The following is a 24,532-nucleotide window of genomic DNA, read 5'->3' as shown; positions in this document are numbered from 1 at the left end:
GTTGCTCACATAAAAATCTAATTCATGCTTAACTTGATTGTTTGGGTTTACGGGGATTACGTTGTTGGCCGTCAACGACGTAGAAACAGTCTAACGTGTGAATTTTGACAGATAACCTTATTAGGAAATAGCAGACAAATGAATCAAACCAGAATCAAGAGGACTCTTGTAAACTCTGTGCTCCTGTCTTCGCCAGTTCATTGATCTGCCTTCTTTTCACGACTCCTTGTTACAGACAAGACATCAACATAGCCATGGCAATGAGTATTGACGCGTGAAATCCACCTGTCTGGTATCGCTGTAATTACTTATCTGTCTTGGGAAGCCTGAGAGTGAAGATGAGTTGCGAGGAAGACAGATGCTGTCAGAAAACGAGGGGAAATGGGTGTGTGAATGGAAATGAGGGATAATTGCAGACAGGAGAGCGAGATCAGAGAGGACGTAACTAAGATGCAGGCAGACAAAAATTACTAGGGGGGAAAAACATTGAAATGTAAAACAGGCCTGTTGACTAATGGAGTATGAAGTGTATCTGTTTGTCTGGATGTCTGTCTTAAAATGATAGCAACAGAATGGAATAGAGTGCTCAGGATTTATCTGCAGCCAAAAGGTTCCTCCCTGGCGTACGGCCAGAGGAGGTGTGATGTCGGAGCTCCAGGCTCATTTTCTCCTCTGTTTGTCCCAGGCGGAGCTGGAGCTGGAGTGTGTAAAGAAGCAGCAGGCCTCCGCTGCTGACAGCGCTGCTTTAGTGACCAAAGAAGAGGTCAGCATACTCAGGTATTTACACACAGACACACTAAACCTGTTGCAAAGACAGAAATCCGAAAACCCGTGGAGGTGGAAGATTTCTTTATGCAGGAAGGGAGTGTTAGCTCTGAGGTGTACCTGTGGGATTCATCCATCACAGGGGTGTCAGACTCATCTTCACCGAGGGCCACATCAGTATAATGTCTGTCCTCAGAGGGCCAGATGTAACTAATAAATATAACTAAATGTAACTCAGTGTAACGTAAAATAAATGTAACTACTCCTTTATGTTAAATAACTCTGAATTTATTACTTATTCAAGTTACAGACATTAAAGTTACACAGAAAAATGTTTGTTTCTCTGTTATAATATAAATCCTTTTAATTTGTCACGTAATGAAAGAAGCCCTACAGAACTCCATAAATCAAGGATCAAACTATCCAAATGAATAACATTGTTGTCAGAGTTAAAATGGGCTTAATTACTGCATTGTGGGAAATGTGGGAAATGGTCAAAGCACACTTTTGACCTATGTGGCTCTGGCGGGCCACATTTGGCCCCCGGGCCTTGAGTTTGTTACATCTATCCAGTCAATGATGTGCGCAGCTAAAATGCAAGGTTAACATTACTAAAGTGAGTGTGTGTCTGTTTCCAGACAGAAAATTGAAGAGTTGGAGGCAGAGCGTCATGGTTTGGAAGAGCAGAAGAACATTCTGGAGATGCGACTGGAGAGAAACAACCTTCAGGTAGGCAGAGAGATGAATTTGTTTTTCGTTGATGGATTTACTCGACTGGCACAAAGGAACCAATTTAATAACCCCGGTGGCAGCGGTCCGACCCGTGCGACGCCACAGATTGATTCGCACAAACGCTTCCCATATCTGACAGTTATTCAAGCACAATTGGACCCAGGTGTCACTCCAGCAGCGTCCAGTGGGAAGAAAGTTGTAGAACCTGTGGCTGATTCAAAGTCTTCCTGTTATTGTTTGGAGGGATTATAAGAGGCAGAATGGCGGCGGTTAATAAAGGACGGGGTCAACCAGGAATGATGCCGGCTGAAATGAATTGAAGCCATTTTAATAACGCTCACACACACACACAGTCACACATGGATGAGTGTGTGCATCTAATCCATCAACTTTCATCTTCCAGATTTAAAGAACTCCTTGTTTTATTACTCCTCCCTTCACCTTTTTAAATTGGCTGTCTCTGTGTGAGTGTGTGTGGGTGTGTGTGTGTGTGATCTCCGTCGGGTCGTCTTACTTCCCCACCACAGACTCATCCTGTGCCAAACTAAGCTTGGACACTTTAATGAAACGTGTGTGGGTAAGCTTGTTGCTTCCATTTATGGCTTCTCAAGCATGACCACCACTTTTAAAGCAACTGACAACCGCACGTGTGTGTGTGTGTGTGTGTTCGTGTGTGTGTGTGTGTGTGTGTGTGTGTGCACACCTTCAAGGTTGCAATGGATCAGTTCTTAGGAGTTAATTCTCACGACTCCTTCACGGTCTAACGCACAGCGGGAGACTTCTACGTCGGAACGAAGAGACGAGTAACCGAATGGAGAAACGAGGGAAAAGAAGTGAAGCTAAATTAACGGTGTGGTGTTTAAGTCTAGTTTAATGGTCAGGTAGTTATCAAAGCAAGAGAAATCCCACACTGAGATCGAGGCCCCTCCCCCCCATGTTTGACAGGTAGAATGTTTCTACACTATGGGTAATCATAATGAAGCTGCTGTGCTGCGTTCAGGGTGCCCTCCAAATAAATGACACCAGTCAAGATATATGCAGCCATTTTTTAGTTTTTATTTTTTTACTGTAATTTATTTCCGTGCCTTCTGGCTTGATTAAATGTTTGTGCTGCCGGATCTCAGCTTTCAAGTACCACCTATCAGGTTCTAATGGGCTTTAGAATCTTTTGTGTACTTTATAACCGTATTGGTTCAGAGGGACGATCGTTGAGTCACAACACGGGCCTGTAATTGAGTTCATCCCTTTGTTCGGCACATTTATCACCTTAAAGACACTACTTGTCTGTTTAATACTCTATAGAAAAGACATCCTGGTGACACATTTTGACAACATTCTAATTTCAACAAATTGCAGTTAATGGCATCCATAGTCATATTTACTAGCATTCAAGTCATATTTATAGACCAGGGGTGTCACACTCATTTCCACGGAAGGCCACATCAGTCTCATGTCTGTCCTCAGAGGGCCAGATGTAACTAATAAATGTAACTCAATGTTACTCAATGTAATGTAAAATAAATGTAACTACTGCTTAATGTTAAATAACTCTGAATTTATTACTTATTCAAGTTACAAACAATACAGTTTCTCAGAAAAACTTTGTTTCTGTTATAAAATAACTCCTTTAAATTTGTCAGGTTATTAAACCCACAGAACTCCATCAATCAAGGATCAAACTATCCAAGAGAATAAAGAAAAATAACATCAAACACAAGTTAGGACATTAACTTTGTTCAAAATGTTGTTGTCAGTGTTAAATGGGCTGAAGTACTGCATTGTGGGAAATGTAGTTTTTGGTCAAAGCACACTTTTTGACCTATTTATTTTACTGTCCTTTTAATACTCTTGTGGGCCACATAAAATGATATGGCGGGCCACATGTGGCCCCCGGGCCTTGAGTTTGACACAAGTGTTATAGACTTGGTGTCCAGGATGGTCAGTTTTTATGGGTGGTTTTAAGGATATTTGTTCCTCACAGTACTGTCAGTATTGAATTTTGTCTCATTGTGAAGAACAATGAAGTTATTTACAGACGTGTCTTCAGCTGTTCATCTCTCCGCGGTTCAGACCCTCCTGTGTTTGAGCGTCGGGTGAACGCTTTCAATATGTGCGTCAGAAGTCTAACAAAACATCTTTAATGTTATTGGTCCGTTCCTACAGACCGCAGCAGCGATAATGATGGATTTAATAGTTCTCTGCTTTGGGATTTTGTTGTTTTTTTGCTCTCGCTGTCATGCCAGTGTCTAGACAGAGATAATTATTGCTGTTGCAAGAAGTTGCATCAACATAGTTTCTCTGTTGTGACGTGCTCACATGGCCGTGCCCAGTTGCATAACGCTCAGATGGAGCAGCAGAATGCTTGACGTTATTTTCAGATAGAAAGAGACAAGAGATGAAAGGGCTCTTGATAATTTTTTGATATTTTTATTTGACTACATAAGTAGCCCAGACAAGTTGAGGCCTTCAGCTGCACCCCTGTTGCTACGGCAATGATTCCATCTAAATGTTGAGCGTTCACAGGAACGAGTAAATTTACCTGCATCATTTTTTGGTCATCATCTTTCCATGTGCAGCCTTCCTTTCTGAATCAGATCCACCAATCAGAGCTTGGAGGAGTGGCTAATGCAGTCTGAAGTCCCTCCCCCAGAGGAAGCTGTTGTGCTGGATCAAGTGAGAGCATCCTTTTAGGTAGAAAATAGTAACAAGCAACTAATAAGGCAAGATTTTTTTTTTTTTCAGCTCAGAGTGTTAGCATGAAACATTCCCAGTGGGGATAGAAGGATCGGCAGAGCGGTAATTAAAACGGTGAATAAATCCAGTTCATAAAGGTGAATCGATGCAGCTCAGCTTTTCTCAAGATTAGGACGTCCTCTGATTAAGAGTGTTCTAGTTACATAGCTTCAGTCAAAATTACCGACAGGTTCACAGGGATGCTTATAAGGGGGGGAAAAAGAAGCTGTTTTTATTATGCAGAAGAATGCAGTGAATTAAGGTGATAAATCACAGACGAGAGAGAGAGAAAACAGTGAACCGATCGCCACAGGAGTCGTGCAGTAATCGGGCCAGAGATGCAGGAAAGGTCGCTGCAGCACTTGTCTGCCTGACAAGGTAGAGAATGAAATATTGCACACCTTTTTAAAAAATGTATACTGGTTCGTGGGTTTTCGAGGCCCTTCAGTTGCGTTATCAAAGCTTTTTAGATCTGACTCCGCTGTCGAAGTTTATTCTTTGCTGGTGTGAATTGTTTCAACTCAACAGGTGTCCAGATAACAATTTATATGCTGATAACTGAAGTACATCAGGTGATGATGATGATGAGGGATGGAGACCTCTGTGTTAGAGCGTAGTAGACGCAAATACTACAACTCCAACTGGCTCGTGTTTACCGTCCATCAGGGACCTGGACGGCCATCTGTTCTGCAGCTAGGTTGTTTTCATGAAGGAAAAAAAAAACCCCCACTCGAGTGGAACCTCCACTAAAATGAATACATGGTTCTCTGGTTGCCCGTGGGACGGTTCCAGCTCGCCAGCTGGTTTGTGGTTATCATATTCAGCCTCTCTCGTGAAAATTCACAGCAGCGTAATATAAGTGATACAGTATACAGCACTAGAGTGCAGTAATGCAGTAAGTGTTAAGGGCTGCATCATTATGATGATGAGGATGAAGTCAGCCTGACCTGGGACGCCACAAACCACTGAACACAATTGTCCCTAAACGCCACACCGGTTTAGTCGGGCCACAGAGTAAAAGGAGAAACACATCGGCAGCAGATTTGCTGTGTTGTTCAGTTCAAGGATGTGTGTGTGTGTGTGTGTGTGTGTGTGTGTGTGTGTGTGTGTGTGTGTGTGTGTGTGTGTGTGTGTGTGTGTGTGTGTGTGTGTGTGTGTGTGATTGGTTTGTTGTTATTTTTTTTGAAGGTCCTCCTTTGCCGTCGCTCCTCTCACCATTAGCGTGTCACCGTCAGGGGGGTCGTGTTCCCCGGCAGGTCGGTGTCGGTTCAGCATTGAAGTGGGTGTTTGAGGACAATTTGTTCATTTGTTAAAAACATCATTCCACTGACTCTGAAGCCCCCCCCCCCCCCATCCTATACTGTACTCTCTCTCTCTGTTCCTGCCTCCTGCTCTGACTTGACTCCCTGGTATTAGACATGTTGTTATTGTTGTTCTATGAATAAGATATACGTAACCTGAGGCGCTCACAATGGAGCTCCACCTTGCTCCTCTATAAAAAGCAGGCTGTGTATACAGTATAAGCATGCAAAAAAGATATATATATATATATATATATATGTATATATATATATATATGTATGTGTATATATATATATATATATATATATATATATATATATATTTATTTATTTTTTTCTCAACATTGAATCTGGGACAGCAGCTTCTAATTGATCTGTTATTGCAGTGCTTTCTAAACAGGAAGGTTAATTATGTTTTATAGATGATCCATGTTGGAATTCCCAGATTCCGTGTTTTGCTTTCGTTCCATGGATTCTTCTTTCAGGTCTGATTGATAGAAACATCTTCAGCGTGATATACGAGTATTAAACTTTTTTCTCAGCATCCTCGGTGCGTTTTGATGCCAAAGAAAAAACATTTCATTTGTCTTTGCTGTCAATTAAAACTTCTGCCTCGTCCAGACATCCAAAAGGTCAAATGCGACCAGCGTGGCATAATCGTTCCAATTTTCTTTAACTTGACCCAATTTTGATGACACGGAACTGAAAGAGTTTACGCTTTTGGACAGGATGTGGTTAATCTCTGCTGTTTACCGCTCTGATCTACATATCGTCTCGCTCTCTCTGGCTTCACCTCCTGTTTTCTCCTGCGCACATTTACAGACGGATCCTCAAATAAATTCTCCATATATAGATGTAGAAGTTCAAAAGAAGATATGTGCGGCCTTTATTTGGCTGCAGCGCCACTTCAGTTGAAAATGTTTTGATGTACATGGACGCGTTCTTCGTTCCCCGTTTGGACTCGGTCCTTCAGTTCCTTTTAAAATGATGCAAATCTTTATTTCTAAGCATCAGAGGGTTTTCTTCTTCCTCACGCTGCTCCTACCCCAAAGATGCTTTCACTGTGTTCTCCTTAATGTCATTCATCACTCTCATTCTCATCCCTTTTGTCCTTGTCTGCCCCCCCACCCCCCACCCCCCAAACCCATCCACCCCCACCCATCCACCCACTTGTAGTTTATTTGGGAACCATCGCTTGGGGCCACATGGAATCTAATTTAACCAGTAATCAAGAGCTCAGATAGGTGTGTGTGTGTGTGTGTGTGTGTCCCTACATTGGCATTAAGCTAAGACAACCTCTTGTCATTCATCAAAACCTCATCAGGAGAACACAATAAAACGTCTTCCGGTAGCGACGTTCCCATTTGTTCTTCTGGTTTGTGCTTCCTGTTTTCTGTTGGCGCCAGCGTCTTCATCTTCATCTTCACTACACACTTTTACTGACTGCAGACGAACCGTTCTCTATTTACTCCAACACATATGGAGCTTATAGCAAACTGTGTGAAATGATGTCTTCTTGTTATACAACTTCTGGTAGGTATGTTCACAACAAAGCGGCGTTCTCAGGCGTATCGGATGACCTCGGTTCGATGTCGGTGCAGGTTTTCCGCTACGGTGGCCTGTGTGGCTCAGCTTTGAGGGCAAAGGGCGGCACACAGGGAAATAAAGCAGGCAGCTTGGCGCTCATAAGTTCTGTCTAAAAGCCTCTGTAGACAAGATCTTGGCAGACAAGGTAAAGCAAAGCGTTCAAAGTTCACACAAAACAAATATCTTGAAACGGAAAGTTTGAAATAAAGCTTCTTGTTTCAGCTCGACGTCTCCTACACGAGCTTTTAATAGCAGCCCTCCTTCACCTGCACCACGCTGGCGTCACCTTTTATAGCATGTTTGAACATCGGCTGCGATTTACGAGGAGACGCATGCTTTTCAGCACACGTGGTGAAGCATTTTTGCTTTTTGATAAGCATCAATGTTTGCTAATGCAGTTCTGAACCTGCTTATTAAGTAGATGAGCTGTGTGTGCTTCACCAGACAATCCAGATACCAAACACTTAAGTATTGTAAGCTATAGCTGCAACAAAAGCCGTCAGTGAGGTTTTATTGACTCGCCTTTAGAGCGAATTTAGCCATAGAATTTAAGAAGGAACCATTTTTGAAATATGTTTTCATCCAGCTTTTGGACCCTGCTGTGTAAATGTAGGCTTTAGTGGTGCGGTAATGGCTGACGATGCCACACAGCGTGTCACATCTGTCACATCTGATAAAAGGTCAGTTAAACAGCACAGCTCTTCCATTCAAGAAACGCCATACAACCGCTGGACGTCTGATCTTTTTGTCTCTGTGCCTCTTTTCCTCCTCAGGGAGATTATGATCCAGTGAAAACCCGAGTTCTGCACTTCAAAATGAACCCTACCACTGTTGCCAAGCAACAGCGGCAGCAGGAAGTCGAGGCGCTTCGAGAGGAAGTCACGCGTCTCGGGGAACTGGTGCGCTCGTTGCAGGACGGAGGCGCTCGGGTCCATTCGCGCGACGACCCCGACGCGCACGCCTCCGGCCTCGGCTTGCTGCCGTCCAAAGAGGTGCTGGGTAAGATCCACCAGACACACTCCTAATAAATTAGCTTGTTAGCTTGCACTCGTCCAGCAATAAATACATTCTGATTTTCCACCTCGCTGCTATTACCTTCAGATTTTACGGCACTGAACAAAGGTGCCAAAACTGAGATTAGGGCCAGAGAAAACAACAGAGAAATAAATCTTCACCAAACGCAGGACTCATAAAGGGCTGAGCCGTGTAATCATTTATCGCCAGTTATTGAAAAGCGTTCTGGCATCTCTCACAGAACCTGTTTGATCACTACGTGATTTCTTCGTCCGATCTAACAAACATTCCCACGACGGACTTTCCACCCCAGATCAAGTTGCGGTTTCTTCTGAGCTCCGTTACCCGGGGCGACGGTGCGTGACGCCAGTGACATCTTCTCTGTGGTTTTACTCCTGTGCAACGAAGCAGTTTGAGACTCTTGCTGCTTCTTGACAGGTTTTCTTGTTCTTTAGTCTTTGGAGTTAATGAATGGAAAAATAAATGAGAGAAAGCGTTAACCCACGCCCTCTACCGGCCGCGTCCCAAACCAAAAGCGGGAACGGATTTGTTGTTATGTATTCCTGGCGACCGGAGCTTCGCTCCTCTCAGGTCTAAGTGTGTGACAGACGGTTGGAGGGGGAGGTGTAGCGATGACAGGGTTAAATATTTAATTGGAGTTCAGGGCAGTGCAGCGCTGGAAGTCTGTTGGCTAATTTGTCTTCTGGGGACCACGTTTCTCTCTCTCCACCTCTTCTTATTCATTTATCTCTCACCCCCCCCTCGACTCCCCTACTCACCCCTCGTATCTTCTCTTTTTACAATTTCCAACATTTTGCATTTCCTTTCAAGCTTGTATTCCCCCCCCCGTCATTTCCTCATGTTTTTTCCTTTCAGTGTCTTTTTTTTTTCATGTAAAATCATAATCGTCCTTTTCGCTGTTATGCATCATTGAAAACTACTGAAACGAAATAGAAAATATCAGATATCAGGTATCAAATATTTTTCACACCTCTGAATTTGGTATTTAAAAATTTAAAAAAAACATTTCAGGACTAAGCGTTTAATTTGGTTCATTTTTACGCTATAATTGAACGGTTTCTATTATTCTCTTCAAATATGATTAAATATTAAGTTGAATGAAAACTGTGATGAAGAATAATTCTTATTTTTAATCATAGAATTGTTTCATGTGAAGAAGAAGCGGCTTCATTTGACAGGACAGCGGTTCACACAGAGTTGAAGGTGTACGCGTGTAGAGATAGATGTAATCCTAACGTCTGTCATAAAGCACACAGGGGAACTGTTTAACCATTTAGAGGCGCGTAGAGGCCGATTTGTTGAAGGTCAACCTGTGTGGCGGTGTGTGTGGAAGTGGAAGGGCGTCTTCGAGTGCGATTTGTCGTGTTTTCTCCGTTTGAAAATGCGTAGAAAGCCCTAAACCAGGTCGCCTTCATCACTAAGGCTGATGATGATGCTTCAACCCGCCGTAGAGGCTTGTGTTGCATCCTGGGAGTGTTGTCCCACCATTTAGTCCATACCTCATTCTTATCACAGCCAGTTACTGGTGTCATTACCTGTTTGTGATGATGTTCCCAGTCCCATATTAAGCATTAATGTGTGCTTTCTCAGTCGTATGGGTTTATAAATAAGCAGACAAAAACTTGTATAAATAAGAAGCTTCCTCTGCAGAGTTTTTCTTGACAGGTTTCAACAGACATCACGCCCCGACTTGTTGAGAACAATTAAGGGCAGAAGTCAGCGCTCACTCGGGTTGTCAAAAAGCACGACAGCTGGAGAAGAATAATCTCATTTAATTCAATCTAAACACACATGAGCGTATTTGTGTGTGTGCATTAATTGCTTGCGATGGCTGAGGCGTCGTCGTGCCCTCGCGTCGGCGCTCTTTACCTTCGTGCCTCGCCGTGAACCGAAATCGTGTCTTACTTCCTGCCGCCATTCCCAGGGCTGTTTGATAGCTGTCACACGGTGACAGTCGTGTCACAATGCTTAAGTCTAGAAACTGTATTTATCGGCTCTGACTGACACGCAAGAGGAACCCAATCACCTGGGAGACTGACAGGCGCGCAGGAAGACACTCGCGCCCGACTGTTGAATTTATACTCGCTCACCATTAAGTTGTGTAATAATGACAGATAAAAATGTAATAGGGAAAGATTTATGAAAAGAGGAGTGATGGGTAGAAATAATTATCAATCACAGCAGACTTGGAAGTCGGTGCTATTAAAACTCCCCGCTGTCACCGTTAACTGCTTGTGCAGAAATGTATAATACATTTGTGAGAGGAAGGAGAACCGTCGAACGGCTGGCGGTGAACGGCGAGGAAGAAGATGCAATTCTAATTTTACTCATACTTCTTTTTCTTTCTTTTTTTTTGGTTTAACTTTAACTTTTCTGTTTATGCGGTGCAGAGAACAAGATCAAAATTGAGGACAATTATCTTTGATATATTGAAGTCTAAATTTGCCCAGTGATACTCAGCTCTACTCAAACAGAGCGCTCCGTCCTTTAGTCGTCTTTCTTGTGGAGCTTTTGAAAAAGAAAAGTGGCGCGCAGAATTTCCCCTGAAGATGTCTGGGTTCAGATAAAAGCTTCAAAACAGCCACATGTGTGGCAGCAGCAATAGAAAAACGCGGACAGATGACACCGACTGGCGGTCGCCGCGGGTTACGCCACGATCCAGCTGCCTGCGGATCACGTTTCAAAAGTGCGTAAACATATTAAAATATCTCATTAAAATTCTGTTGTAATTTCACACTATATTCACACATAATCAAACACACTGGCTTCTAACATTGTAAATAATTCCCTCCATGATGACACTTTTTTTCCCCCACACAAAGTAATTTCACCGCCTCCACAAATCAAGTTCTCAAATTAAAGCAATTATTCCAAATTGATTTTTTTTGACAAATTCTCGCCTCTCCTCCTCGTTGGATCCTGCAGCTCTCTGCTTGGAGACTCCACGCTACTCTTTCCGCATCCTATTGTTTTTGTGTGGAGCAGATGGAGTTCCTCAGGGAGTGTGTATGTGTTTGTGTGTGATAGGAGTCGACTTGTTCTTCCAAGCTGCTCCAGCAAAAATAAGTACGTTTTAGCGGCGCTTCATGGAGAAGACACCTCCCATACGTGGATTAGTCCTACAATGACGTGCCTGAGTTGCTTGTTTCCTTAAAAATACAACTACCAACCATCTTTATTTACCCTACAGATTAGTGTCGGCTTGTGCGGCAGACGTATTCTCGCCGTATTTTCATTTTTTGTGTGTGTGTGTGTGGCAGATTTACGTAAGCAGATGGAGAGCTCAGAGCTCAGGAACCAGAGACTGAAGGAGGTGTTTCAGAGGAAGATCCAGGAGTTCCGCACCGTCTGCTACGTCTTGACCGGCTATCAGATCGACATCACCACGGAGAACCAGTACCGGCTCACCTCGGTCTACGCCGAGCACATGGATGACTCCTTACTGTTCAGAAAGGTACGGAATAATGAGGTCATGTGACGCGGTGACTGTCGCGTTATTTACACGCACGAAAATCAGATCGATTCCAACGTCGACCCAGCTTGACGTACATCCGTTCTCGCTGCGATCGCATGTGTCGTTTGTGTGTTTAACAGGAAACCCATGCGAGCTCTCAGACGCCTTTATCACTTTTTTTCCACAGTTATTCACCAAGTGCAAATTTGACCCCGGTGTTTATTTCCCTCTCTTTTGAACTATCAGCGTTTATGCACCATTACGCCACATTCCAGCTCGGCGCCCTGGGGGGAGAGCAGAGCTGTGCCACCGAGACTCTTTTGCTAAGCGTGTATTGAATGTGTATGCACCTCCTGAGAAGAGAGATGATGGTGTGTGTGTGTGTGTGTGTGTGTGTGTGTGTGTGTGAGTGTGTGAGAGAGTGTGTGATGACTGGGCAATGTCGCTGCATTAATCGATCAGCGTTCCCCAGGGGGGGGAAAATAAAAACTACGTGTGTCCGCTACTTTTTCCTCTCTTTATCTCTCCCTTGTTGCTTACCCCCCCCCCCCTCTGTTCCTCTGTGGTCTGAGTGTGTAACAGGAGCTAATCGCCGTTTGGTTGTGTGATGCTGGCAAAGTCGAAGGTAGTCTTATTTTCGCTGCGGGGTAATTATCGTTCTCCAGCGCGGGGTAGTTACATTGAGGCAGCGCTGCTTGGCTCAAGGACTCACTCCAATGAGAAAAGAAGAGAAGAGCGTGAGAATGGGAAAACATGGGGGGCGGGGGGTTTGGGGGGGTGGATGTCTGGTGTTTTTTTTCTTTCTAACTTGCCGCTGTGTCAAATCTTCTCTTTCCGAACGCACCTGCGACCCTGCCAAAAGAGATAATTCACTGTCAATAGTGATTAACCTCAGACGTCGACCATTAGACAGACACACACACACACACACACACCAGCGCGCCTGCGCACACACACCAGCGAGGTCATAATGCCCTCGTGGCGCTCGCTGTCACACTCAAATGCACACATTCTCACTCCAATCTCGACACTCTTTGTCACAGCGCACTTCACCCCCCCCTCCCCTTCCTCTTCCTCCTCCAATCTCTGCATACAGATGTAGAGAGACAAACACACACCAAACAGCTGCTAACACCTCCCTGGATTAGCATTCGGGGTGTTCTGCGCTGCTTGAGCGTGTGTATGACACACTCCTGGTGGCCTGTGGGAGCAGAGAGGCCTGTACGACGAATGGAACATTCACACCGCACACACGTTTAAAAGTACACCCACAGGAACGGAACACACACATACACACACACATGAATAAAATATACACAACATGCATTACCGACTGGTAACGTGTGTAAGTATAATCTGGGTTATGAGAATATGAATATAAATTACAGGATGAAGCGGCAGAAGACGGATATCGGACAGGAAGCGCAGACGTCTTTACAAATGGGATTCTGATGTTATTCACCTCAGCAACGGGGTTGCCAGATAATCCTGCTAAAATCCCCCTCTAGCAGAAGCACACAAATCTCCCCCCAACACCCCCATGGTGTAAGATGTTTAACCTGCAAATGTGGCGTTCCCCCTCCCTCTCTCTCTTTTTGCATTCATTTTGTCTCATTCAGAGGTTTTCTTTACCCTTTATCCAGGTTTCCGTTTCAGCCTTTTACCGTTGATTTAATTTGCCAATTGAAACATTAATTTGCCAAATCAGAGGCTATTCTGACTCATTCAGTCCCCACACGGGAGTCAGCAGAGGGGAGGGGGCGGCACGGTGATGTCAGCGGTAACCATGGTTTTGTTTGTACATCTGAGTTTCTAACTTTTCTCTGATGCGTGCCGAAGTCGCTCGCTGTCCTCGATCCACCGCAGCCCGAAATCAAATGTAACGGGGGGGGGGGGGGCGTGCAGCCTTTTAACCGCATTTATTAATCAATTCATTATATTAAAAGCAAATTTAACTTCCTCCAATCGCTTTTATACTAAATGAGGGCGGGGTGGAGCACCTTAGCGGAGCAGTTAGCACCTTTTAGCTCCGCGGCTGGCGAACGCCGTCCGAGGTGCTCAAGGGGGGGTTTGTGTGTGTGTGTGTGTGTGTGTGTTAGGGTCGCGTCGGTTCGCCAAAGTCTGCTGAAGATTCTGGATTGAGAAGGTCAAAGGTCACTATCGCATCTATAAATCAAAACGCCCCAGATAGAGCTAGCAAAGTGAAGGATGGCTCGCGTGGAAACATGGTTTATCAATGAATAATGGATTAATCCAACGCTTTGTTAGGACTCCAGAATTTAATATTATTATAATTCAAATTAATTTTGATAGCTAATGCGAGCTTAACATGTTTGTGTATTAGCATAGCTTGAGGATGCGAGCGGTTTGTATTTTTAGCTCACCCCTAGGTGAGACGGCTGATTAGCATCGATGATTAAGGTATTTATGAGGCCCCCGCTAATCAGCGAGATAAACACGTTAGCGGCGCGAGCGAGTTTATGTCAAATTTACTTCCAAAACTTCCAAGGAAGCCATCATCATCATCATCGTCATCATCACAGGAGTTTGGGAGCAGCTTTGTCCCACAGATTTCAGGGGTAGCCCTTCTTTTTAATTGAAGTTAAATGTCCTCTGAGGTGTGAGCAGACCTGCTGCTTCATTTCCACCCTGCAGGTTGGTCAAAAATATAGAAGTATTTGTCAGAGAAGCACTTAAAACTGACCGGCGTTGCTCCCCTTGTACCAATTTGTAGCTTAAGTTGACACAGAGCAATTAAAAAGGAAACCGAGAGGAACCGGGCAGACAAACAACTCTCACCACATCCATGCATCTCCTCAACTAATCTCCAGCAGCAGACCCCCCGCCCCCCCCCCAGCCCCCCGCTGGGCTCACACACCTCTGCTATTGATTAGCTCATTAACAGCTAAACAAACATACACACAGGGCTGCGCTTTTCACAGCAGTGTCTGAAAGTTTTCGACCTTTTTTCCCTTTCTGTCTTTTCCCTCCCCACCTCTGCCTTGACGCTCTTTCCCCAGGCCTTCCGTCCCTCTAATGGAAGGAGATGGAATCGCTCATTAAAACCTACTCCCAATTAACTGTCAGCCCTCTCACCAGAGGGATTGAAGGGTGGATGGGTGGGGTGGGGGTGGGGTGAAGTAGGTAATGCATAGACGAGGCAGAAGACTTTAAAAAAATGTCAGCGTTCCAGGGAAGCGATAAAATAAGACCGGTTTTCTGGAAACCCCAAATAATACGTGTCAGCGTGTTTTTGTGTGACGGCAGTTATTAAAGCAGAGTTTACGAACGCTGTCGGACCCTAATGACCTGTCTCTGTTTTATCAGCCACTTGGGAATGATTAACACCACGCAAATGTGTGTTTGCTTGCATATGTGTGAGTGTGTGTATGTGAGACAGATTGTAAGCCATCGCTGCTTCAACGCTTCAGTCATTCGTGCGTTAAAAGCTTCATTTTTAAAAATAACCTTCCGGGCGCGGCTGTCGGGAAGCTGTCGGCGAAGATTCCGATGAGGCCCGAGTCGTGACAGTGGTCAGGAGCGGATGTGCTGGGATCCTCCCCCCGATCGAGAACTGGTGACACCCCAACCCCCCTTTACAACAGGGATGAGATGCGTTTGAGTCTTTTTTTATTTTTTAATCCGGGTTTAACTGCATCTAATTGTTTCTCCACATGTTTAAAATGAGAAGAACAAACATTAACTGTGTTCTTGTTAACACCGTCGTATTGATTAAGAAGAGCGGGGTCGTTACTCACATTAGCACAGGGGAGGGTAATCAATAGAGTTATAAATATCAATACGGTTGATTTGTTTAAAAGGAGTACAGCTAGAGATCCATCTGGAGTATAATCAGTATTATGTCGATGTTTTTTCCGTCCATCACTTGTCTGTCGCCGCTTAGTTCGTTGGCGGGTGAGGGGGGGCTATCCGAGCTGATGAGGTGTGGAAGGGTTCACCCTGGACCCGTATGCCACTGAATTCTCCCCCTCAGGCCCTTTGAATAATAAAAGTATCAGCATGTTTTCCTCACCAGGCTTCATCCGTGTTTGTGTGCAAGTTGGAAATGGGAAATAGCATGTGGAACCAATAAGAAGTATTTTAAAGTGTGTGTGTGTGTGTGTGGGGGGGGGGGGGGGGGGTTGTGTTAGGAATTAGAATGCTAACCGGGACTGAATTCTGCTTTGCTCACTGACTGAAACAAAACATGTAGCGATGTATCGCTGATAGCTATGAAGATAAACACGAGCGAGGCGCTAATAAACAGTAAACACAAAGGCTGATGGGAATACGGCGGGCGAATAAATGAGCTGCCTTTTCACTGGATGTGACTTCACCCATTCAACACCCCACAGAGAGAAGCTTTTGAGTCCAGATCCCAGAGAACCCACAGAATGTTGACTGTGATTCCTCCTGACAGTTTCCTGTCCAGCATGCCCTCAGGGTGTGTGTGCATGTGTGTGTGTGTGTGTGTGTACTCGTTGGCGTCACTAGCTCCTCTTGTCGATGTCGGGAACATATGTCTGCTGTCTCCATGGTAACATGATACATCAAGAACCCGGATCCACCTGAGGTCATGAATATTCCTGTCTGGGAGGAGGGCCTCGGCGGTTCCTTTAAAGGACGCCTGACGGTAGATCTTCTGTCGCCATCGAGGGTGAAGAGGATTTTTATTTCCTTCAAAAATAAATAAATAAACCCGCAGTCGGTGAAAAACCGAACGAGAGCGAAGTGATGCAGAAGTGTCAGGGAAAAGACTCGTCATCTCTGGCTCCGGTGCAGCCGGCAGAGATCAGAATTAAATGTCAGGACGTGGCCTTGGGCGGGGAGGAAGAGGAGGAGGAGGAGGACTAGTTTTATGGAGCGCCGTCGCGTCTTTTTCTACAAACCAGAGTATCTCACATCAGGACTTCTCACCGGAGTGACTCAGAATTGTTGACCAGGAGTTGTTTGTCTATCCGTTTGTGTGAGTCAGTCCAGGCTCAGGTTTCCCACTCACGCTAAGTTGCATCTTCATCTGTGCAGGCATGCAAACGGGTCGCTAAATGCTAAGCTATACGTTTTAAACCAGGTGAGACTTTGCTGATCTCACTAATACTAATACTAATAACTAATACTAATACTAATAAGTCATAGCTGTCGTAACCAGTGCATGCTGGGATTTGTGTTGAAGTCGGCGCATGTAAATGTACATATTTATGGAATTATGATGGAGAGGAGTGGAGCCCAGCGGACCTGCTGCTCCTGTAATGAACGCCGCGCAGAGGTTATCACACTGATTAACGTCAATCACATATCAAAATCCAGCAGAGCGGGGTTTATCTCTCACAGGATATCCAAAAAAAAAAAACCACAACCAAGAGAAGATGGAGTTAAGAACTGAGGAGGGGGAGCAGGAAGCGATGTTGTTTCTCTGACGTCATCACAGCAAACGCCTGTTGGGACACCAAGGTGGGAATCTAGAGTTCCTTCTATCTTTGAAATGCAGGGATCGTTCCCACGGAGACACAAAGTTTCCCGTAATCGATCCAGCGAGCTGCAGGTTTCTTAGCGCACAGACGCACCAACAGCTCCTTTTTAAAACGGAAACAAGAAGCTGATTAGTGTATAAATATGGAAAGCGTCGCTGCTGATTTAATTATTTCGCTGGTCTCTCGTTCGTTCTCCGTTCCCTCGCTCTAACATCCTCCTCCCGACCGCAGAAAAATGCCAAAATCTGCATTTAAATTGAAAGCTATTCATCTGCATATCTTTGATTATTCAATTAATTTGCCTTGTGTTTTTTTTTTTTTCTCGCCCCCAACCAATCAGGCGCAACGCACACGGGTGGAATTGTTTAGTGTTGATGTTGATGCGACTGTTTATATATATATATATATATATATATATATATATATATATATATATAAATATGTGGCATGCTTGTGAACGCGATTGTCTGTGTGTTGATCACAGGCGAACGAAGGTTGAATCTGAAACGAGACGAGGTGTGAATGAAGCTTTCGTTTCATCCGTGTCGCAGAGACTCGACAGACGTCCTCTCATTAGAGGCGGAGAACGCCGCCAGGAGTCAGCTGACCTGGGATCTGAGTCGAACGACGCCGTAGAACCCTAAATTCTACTTCTGACAGGCGCCAACGCCTGAGAGGGACGTGATGTGAGCTATGGGTAGGGCCGATCGGTCGTTACGTTGAACGTACATGAAATTGGAACACAGGGAGCTGTGAAAGAACAAGAGAGTGTCAGAAAGAATATAAGAACAGCAGATGGTTTAACTCTGAAACAGACCTGATGATCCTGTAGATGTCAGGTTGTCTGTGAGGATGAGAGCTGCTTAAATGGGAGGATTTCCTGCTTTTTTCTTCATTTTTTTTTAGTCGTGTTTTTCCATTCAGTGGGATGTTCCTCTGAAGATTTACATTTAATTTACGTCAGACGAAACAGACGGCCGGTTTTAATTGAATTCTTCTTAGATTCTTTGAGAGATATTGTTGTTAATCGTTCTTGACTTAGCTCTCGGTTTGTGCCCCGCCCGTCCATAACGGTTGGTTGGATCCACACGAAGGTGAGGGAATAAAACCATCGTCTCTCCATCGACGTTGGTTTCATGTGGGCGAGCGACTAACTGTCTGAGGGCGTGGAAGCACACCTCCGGTCCGACCTCGTCTGCTCTCGCAGAGGAGGATGATTGCCATTCAGGCAGCATGCAGCTCCTCGGGGTGGATGAGGTCACCATAAAGCCCCGCCATGCATTTCAAGCTAGCGCCTATCGATTTCCTTTAATTGGGTAGACAAATGAAAAGAGAGGGGGATGAATGCTCCTCACCAGCGTTCAGGTACGTCCTTCTGAGGGCGACTTTGTCTTTTTTTTGGTTCTTAACACTCATCTTGAGGGGGAAACAAATAGTTTTCTTTCATCTCTGGTTTGGAATTTCTTTGTGGGACGAGGTCGATGTCGTTCCGTCGGCGCCGATTATTAGCCCGGCGTCGCTCTCCATCAAACTGAACGGAAACGCACTTGTTTCAAACATAAAAAAGTTTTTCCAGAAAGGTCAGATTGTCGGAGACGCTCGCATGAAGCGTGAATATGTAAATACACATTGATAAGGTCGCTATTTGAATAAAGTTTTCTTTTAAATGTTTGCTTTTAAAGAGACAAACTTCAGGATAAATCTGCCAGTTCTTTTGGTTCTAAGAACCCTCATGGTGTTACATGATATTTGATGTTAACGGTGACCTGAATGGTGACCAGAAGAAGAAATGATTCAAAAACTCCATCTGTTCTCTCATACAAGATGTTTAACCACTTCGCGAGGAGAATCACATAAAATAAATGCCAAGCGGTTCATCGGGGAGATTAGCTGCAGCCAAATGTTCCCGTCTGGAACGGGAACGCTCACGCTAATCATCTTTAATTCAGACGCTCGTGCAGCGACTGTCCGACAATTCAAGAACGCTTTACGGAACATCTTTTATATCTTCAGAGCAATCTGTTTTGTATTTAAGGACAAGGACCTCATAATAAAAGGAAATATTAAATAATTTATGCTCGCTGGACAGAGAGAAACACAGATAATGAAACTATTTTATTGCTTTCTGTTTGTTTTCTTCAGCTTGACGCCCTCCTTGTGTTTTAGATGTTATCCCTGCAGTCTGAAACGATCTGGATCTGCTGTTGTGGGAAAGAACACAGTACTCATAATACTTAAAATCCAGCGGCGTTTCCCATCGACCCCACCTGGACTTTCATGTTGGTGCTAATTAGGGAACCTCAGAGCGCAGCTAGCGTGTCTGCGGACTACTGGTGTGTGAATGAACACACAAACCGGAACAAAAGCTGAACAACTGTCTTGTTACTGGACCACATTTACAAATTCCAGCTGCCGAGTCAGCGTTTCAGACATGCTAGGAGCTGAAGTTGTTTTACGGCTCAAACCTTTTGTCTGTGTTAATCTGTGTAGCTTCTGTGTGTGTGTGTGTGTTTGTTTTGTCCTTTTCCCCTTGCGTCTGACTGGAACCGGCCTCCACATCCTCGGCCTCCATCCACTCGTCTCGAACACAAACTTGGGCAGAAGGTGTTTCAGACACCGAGATCTCCATGGTAACCACTGGCAAGTGTTTTCCTTTTGATGTGTGTGTCTCACGTTCCTAGAGTCCCAGCGGTTTCTGAAAACACACCCACACGTGTGAGTGAGTGTGTGTGTGTGTGTGCACATGTTTTACGAAAAAGCCGCACAGGGAGACGAGACGCCAGGGACCGTCAGGAAGACGGACGGACGGAAGCACGCTGAGGCGGCGAGACGGAAGTCACGAGAAAGCTGTCGTGACGAGACGAACACCGCGAGGTGTTATCGGAAGGGTGCGCACGCGATCGACGTATCGCCATCAGAAGCGTGACGTTCCGCCTGCCGTGACGGTGCAGGAGTCGGTTTGATTGTGTTGGGATTTGGTGTCTCAGTTCTCCTTTAAAAAAAATAAAAATAACGACGGCCTCATTTCAGATTTCTCACCACCTATTCATGCATAAACCCAGAGGAACTTCCCTCTTTGATAATTCTCCTTTCCTGATGTGTGTGTGTGTGTGTGTGATGGCTTTTTGATGTTGACCCAATTAAAGACAGGAGCGCACGCTTTAACGGCGGCGTGGCCGGATATCAGAGCGGCGTGGCGCTCTAAGACGCTTAGCGCGCAGCCGTGACCAATCCGGCTGGAGACCTCATCTTCCATCGCTCCCTAATTTCCAGACAGCTTCTGAGATGTACCACCTCTTAAAAAAAAAAAGAAGAAGAGGAGGCTAATAGACCTTTTTGGAAATGAAGCCGACACGAGAAAAAAAAAGTCCCATCTGTCATGAAGTAGCATGTTAACACAGGTTTAATAATTCATGAAATTAATTACGGCTACATCCTGTTTAAATGAGCAGAACCTTTACAAGGAGCTGAAAATGCAAAACTTGCAGCCGCCTGTCTGTGTTGGAACTGAACCTTTAATTATTAGAAGCAGAAACCCTTTTGTTTCTATTATTCTCGACGAAACATTGAGCGAACCTGTTCCCGACCGAATTCCACGATCTCATCGTGTGAATCAAACAAAACCGGCGGTTTAGCATTGCAGCCGGCTAGCAGACGTGATTAGTTGGGTTACCCCACCTCCTCCTCTCACGCCTCGCAGCTCATTCCGCCCCCATCGTGTGGAAGGAAGCACACTAATTGGTTTATCAAGTGGGATTTATTTTATTTGTTTGCCTCGGATCCACTTCTTCCACTAAAAGTCCATTAAAATTTCAGATGCTACGCCGAAGTCTAACCATATTGTGTCATATTTTTTCTGAGAAGTTATTTAGCTCCCAAACACACTTAACGGCTGAACATTTACTGAGTGTTCATCTGGGAAATAACGAGGTGCCGCGTTAAATCTTTCCCTCCATTCATACTTTGGAGTCTTCTCCTTAACTTTCTTTGATTTACTTCCACTCTGCCATCTGTTGGATTGGGGTTTTCTTTGGGATACAAATAAGAATGTGTCTCTTAGTCACATAAACGTAGGAGTTGTTTTATCATTTTATTTTACTTTTTTCAGGTTTCTCCATATCTTCCCATGATGCCACGGGACTCTGCTCCTCATACCTTCCTCCCCTCCCTGCGTTGCTTTAATTACTTCATTCTCCGTCTCTCTCCTCATCCCTTTCTCCTTCCCTTCATTGCCCCGAGCTGCTCATTCCTTTTAATTAATCCACACAGAATTAGACACCTTCGCCCCACTGTGAAGACACGCACACACACACATGCTCACACACACGCACACACACAATACACACACACATACTTTGACAATCCCCTACAGACGATACAAAAAGTGATGTTATTTCACTTTGAATGTATTTTTTCTGCAGATGGATGTCGTGGAAAGGCCAGGTTTCATTGTGTGTGTGTGTGTCTCTGTGTGTGTGTGTGTGTGTGTGTGTGTGCGCTCACACAGGGCTCCAACGGAAGCATGCAGCTCATGGAGACGGAGTTCTCCAAAACCCTGGGGGAGATGATGTCCCTTCATCTGCATCACCAGAAGAGCATCCCGGTGTTCCTGTCCGCCGTGACCCTCGACCTCTTCAGCCGACAAACTGCAGTCAGCAGTAATTAGGCTTCGCCCCCACTTTTTTTTTTCCCACATAGGTTTTTTTTTAAAATATTTCCTTTCTTCATCTGATATTCACAAAGTCTTCAAACACTGATGGTTTTTCTGCGACATGCGAGCAGCTGTTGAAGCTGTTTGTACGCTAAATATTTCATCAGTCGAGCGACACACAGAGGACGCCGATATTTGGAGACGAACGTTCGCACCGCGGGGATTTAAAAACGCACGTCTCAACGTGTTCAACCGAACGCCTGTGCGGTCGTTTCTTTGTGTCCTCTCTGCTGGGGCCTTCAGACGACAGCTTACAACAAGGACAACCTAAATAAACTGTTGAACCGATCTGATTTTATCACGTTATTGTTTTTATTTCTACGCTCATCTATTATGAAAATATCAAATTTGTCTCCATCGGCGCCTAATTTGGTTATCAATAAATGTGTTCTCGGAGTCTAAACTGGTGATTCTTTATCTTGCTTGACGTTCGGAGGTGAAATGCAGAGACGTGCGTTTATGTTCTCACTTGTTTCATTCAGATCATTAATAGGTGGTATTGACACACACACACACACACACACACACGATAATTAAATATACATATTAATATTTCCCAAACAGGTGCAGCGACTGAAGGAATTAAGCTCACGCTCCTGTGACCTTTGGAGTCGAGCTCATGATTGTTGCGTCGATGCGATTTTCAAACACAAAATAAGAAGAGGGGAATTTTTTCTCGCCGGCTGAAGTGGATGCAGGGGGGGGCGGGGGGTAAAGATGGGATGCTGGTGAGGAAGCGATCCAAAAAGACTGAGAGACAAAAGGAAGTGAACTGAGAATGAAGCGGCTTAATCGCAGCAGCGATACGGGAACTCCAGCTGGTGCTGCCATATGTCTCCAGAGAGAACGTGTTCTCCTGTTCCCAACATGCCACATACTGTCCTTGTTTTTTTTCACACCCTCTTTCTTTTTTCACAACGCAGCACATCTTCACCCCCCCGCCCCCCCACCTGTATCTCCACGCCCACGCCTGGAGGTGCCGTTTTTACTGCATTGAATGCAGGTGAGACTCCGGGCGTCTCCACGTGATGCATCCGCTGCTGGTTGTTGTGTTGGATGTAACATCCGTGTGTGTGTGTGTGTGTGGAGGGGGGGGTTGGTGAGTCAGACACCTGTGTCAGACACACCTCTCACTTCCTGTTGCAGCACAGAAACGCATCCTCTTACATTTTAGTCGCATCCCGTTTTCTGAAAAATACAAAATTCAATTCCTTTTTTAAATTTAAAAAAAAAAAAAAATCGCTCCCACGAAGCGGAGTGTTTTTTTAATGGCGTGTGGAAAAGGTATCCGTCGATGTGTGTGAGCGTTGGCCAGAGCGAGTTTTGATGTCATCAAACGCCACGTGAGAAGGATGTTGTTGTTGTTGTTGTTGTTGTTGCGATGGAACGCACACCCCCACTCAGCCGCCTCCGTATCCGTACATCACAGCCTTGGAAACAGCTGCGCTCCCCGCGCCTCACGAGCGCCGCGTCTGCGACCAACTTAATTAGAAAAAGAAGCGCGGCGATGCTTTTTGTGGAATTCCGTGGATAAATAATCATTAAGTTGGTGTGAAGGTTTGATTTATGCAGACATGTAGTTGTCAGGAAAGTAAACTAATTATCTCCTGCGTAAGAGGACTGCACCTTTAAGCCGTTTCCATGGACACAAGGGGTAAACAAGATGCACAGATGCTGTGGAAATATATAATCGTTCGTCTTTCTGTTAAATGTTTACTTCTCGAATCAGCAAACATATTAATTGTCCTATAAGTCTATATTTATTCCTTATATTCCGATATCTTGGTTTGGGAAGAGCATCTTTGCTGCCTGCGAACGTGAATTTGTGCAAACGTCTTCCAACACGAGACAGTGTCAGGCTCACACCACATCCCATAATAAACGCACATCCGGTCTGGACAATCCATCACGAATCCGGAAGAGGATGGTCTCCTGGACGTCTTCATCACAATTCCTGCTTTATTCATTTTTCCATCAACAGTTTCTTCCTTGTCAACATGCTGACAGTGCAGTTTCTCCTACATCTGATAAAAGCTGGGCCTCGCCTCTCCGTTACACCAACTAGACATCCATCATATTTCACCCCCCCCCCCACAACAGAACCTGGAAACACCTCCTGGAATGCTGCCTGTTGCTGGCTGTCTGGACGCCCACTAAGTGTGGAACAAAGGCTGCATCTGTGTTGACTGGGACACTGAGTCACCCCCTCTGAGTGGAGCTGGGAGCCAACTGTCTGAGTCTGGATCCACTTCCTGCTTGAAGAATTGAGGACGGATGCTCTCCTTGTAGTAATATCTGCTCCTGGTGGAGGCTGGGATGTGGTCCTGATGCTTCAGTTGTGCAAGAACTTTCATCTTTCAGGCTCAAGACATCATCCAACTCAACGCTGGGCCTATTATTCCTGATTACACATTGACGACTGCATTGAAACAGTCGTCTGTGTTTTAAAAGTAGGTTTTTTTTGTTTGTTTTTTTGGTCGCAGTCAATTTAACCCACGGATGGCTCCATTCCACCAGTGAGAATTAACTGATGCGCAAGTCGTAAAAAGTAAATAAGAAACAGGCATTTCCTTCCACCTGATGGAGCTGTTAGTTCCATAATGGCTAGAAAAGTAAATGCAAAGTCGTTAATGTGAGGTTACAACCTAGAAGGGCGTCTAAACGGCGGGATTGTTCCCCGTTCGCTCCGATCTGCCTTAATACCCTTCCTGTCGTTATCTCTACCTTTTCTTTTCTTACCCCC

The 24,532-nt window shown here is 44.9% G+C and overlaps 1 protein-coding gene across 1 annotated transcript in view; it reads left to right on the top strand.

The window, feature by feature from the left end:
• mad1l1 (mitotic arrest deficient 1 like 1) overlaps positions 1-22,186 on the top strand; it is a 33,319-nt gene extending 11,133 nt beyond the window's left edge. The window contains exons 14-18 of the mRNA XM_068322607.1: positions 686-777; positions 1,404-1,494; positions 7,892-8,117; positions 11,414-11,607; positions 21,586-22,186. Of these exons, the coding sequence (XP_068178708.1) occupies positions 686-777; positions 1,404-1,494; positions 7,892-8,117; positions 11,414-11,607; positions 21,586-21,744 (762 nt within the window). The 3' untranslated portion in view covers positions 21,745-22,186. The remainder of the gene's footprint in view (positions 1-685; positions 778-1,403; positions 1,495-7,891; positions 8,118-11,413; positions 11,608-21,585) is intronic.
• The last annotated feature ends 2,346 nt before the right edge of the window (positions 22,187-24,532 follow it).

Source organism: Antennarius striatus, chromosome 8 (assembly GCF_040054535.1).
Source record: "Antennarius striatus isolate MH-2024 chromosome 8, ASM4005453v1, whole genome shotgun sequence".
NCBI lineage: Eukaryota > Metazoa > Chordata > Actinopteri > Lophiiformes > Antennariidae > Antennarius > Antennarius striatus.
The sequence above is the reverse complement of the archived record's forward strand: the minus strand, read 5'-3'. Positions and strand labels throughout refer to the sequence as shown.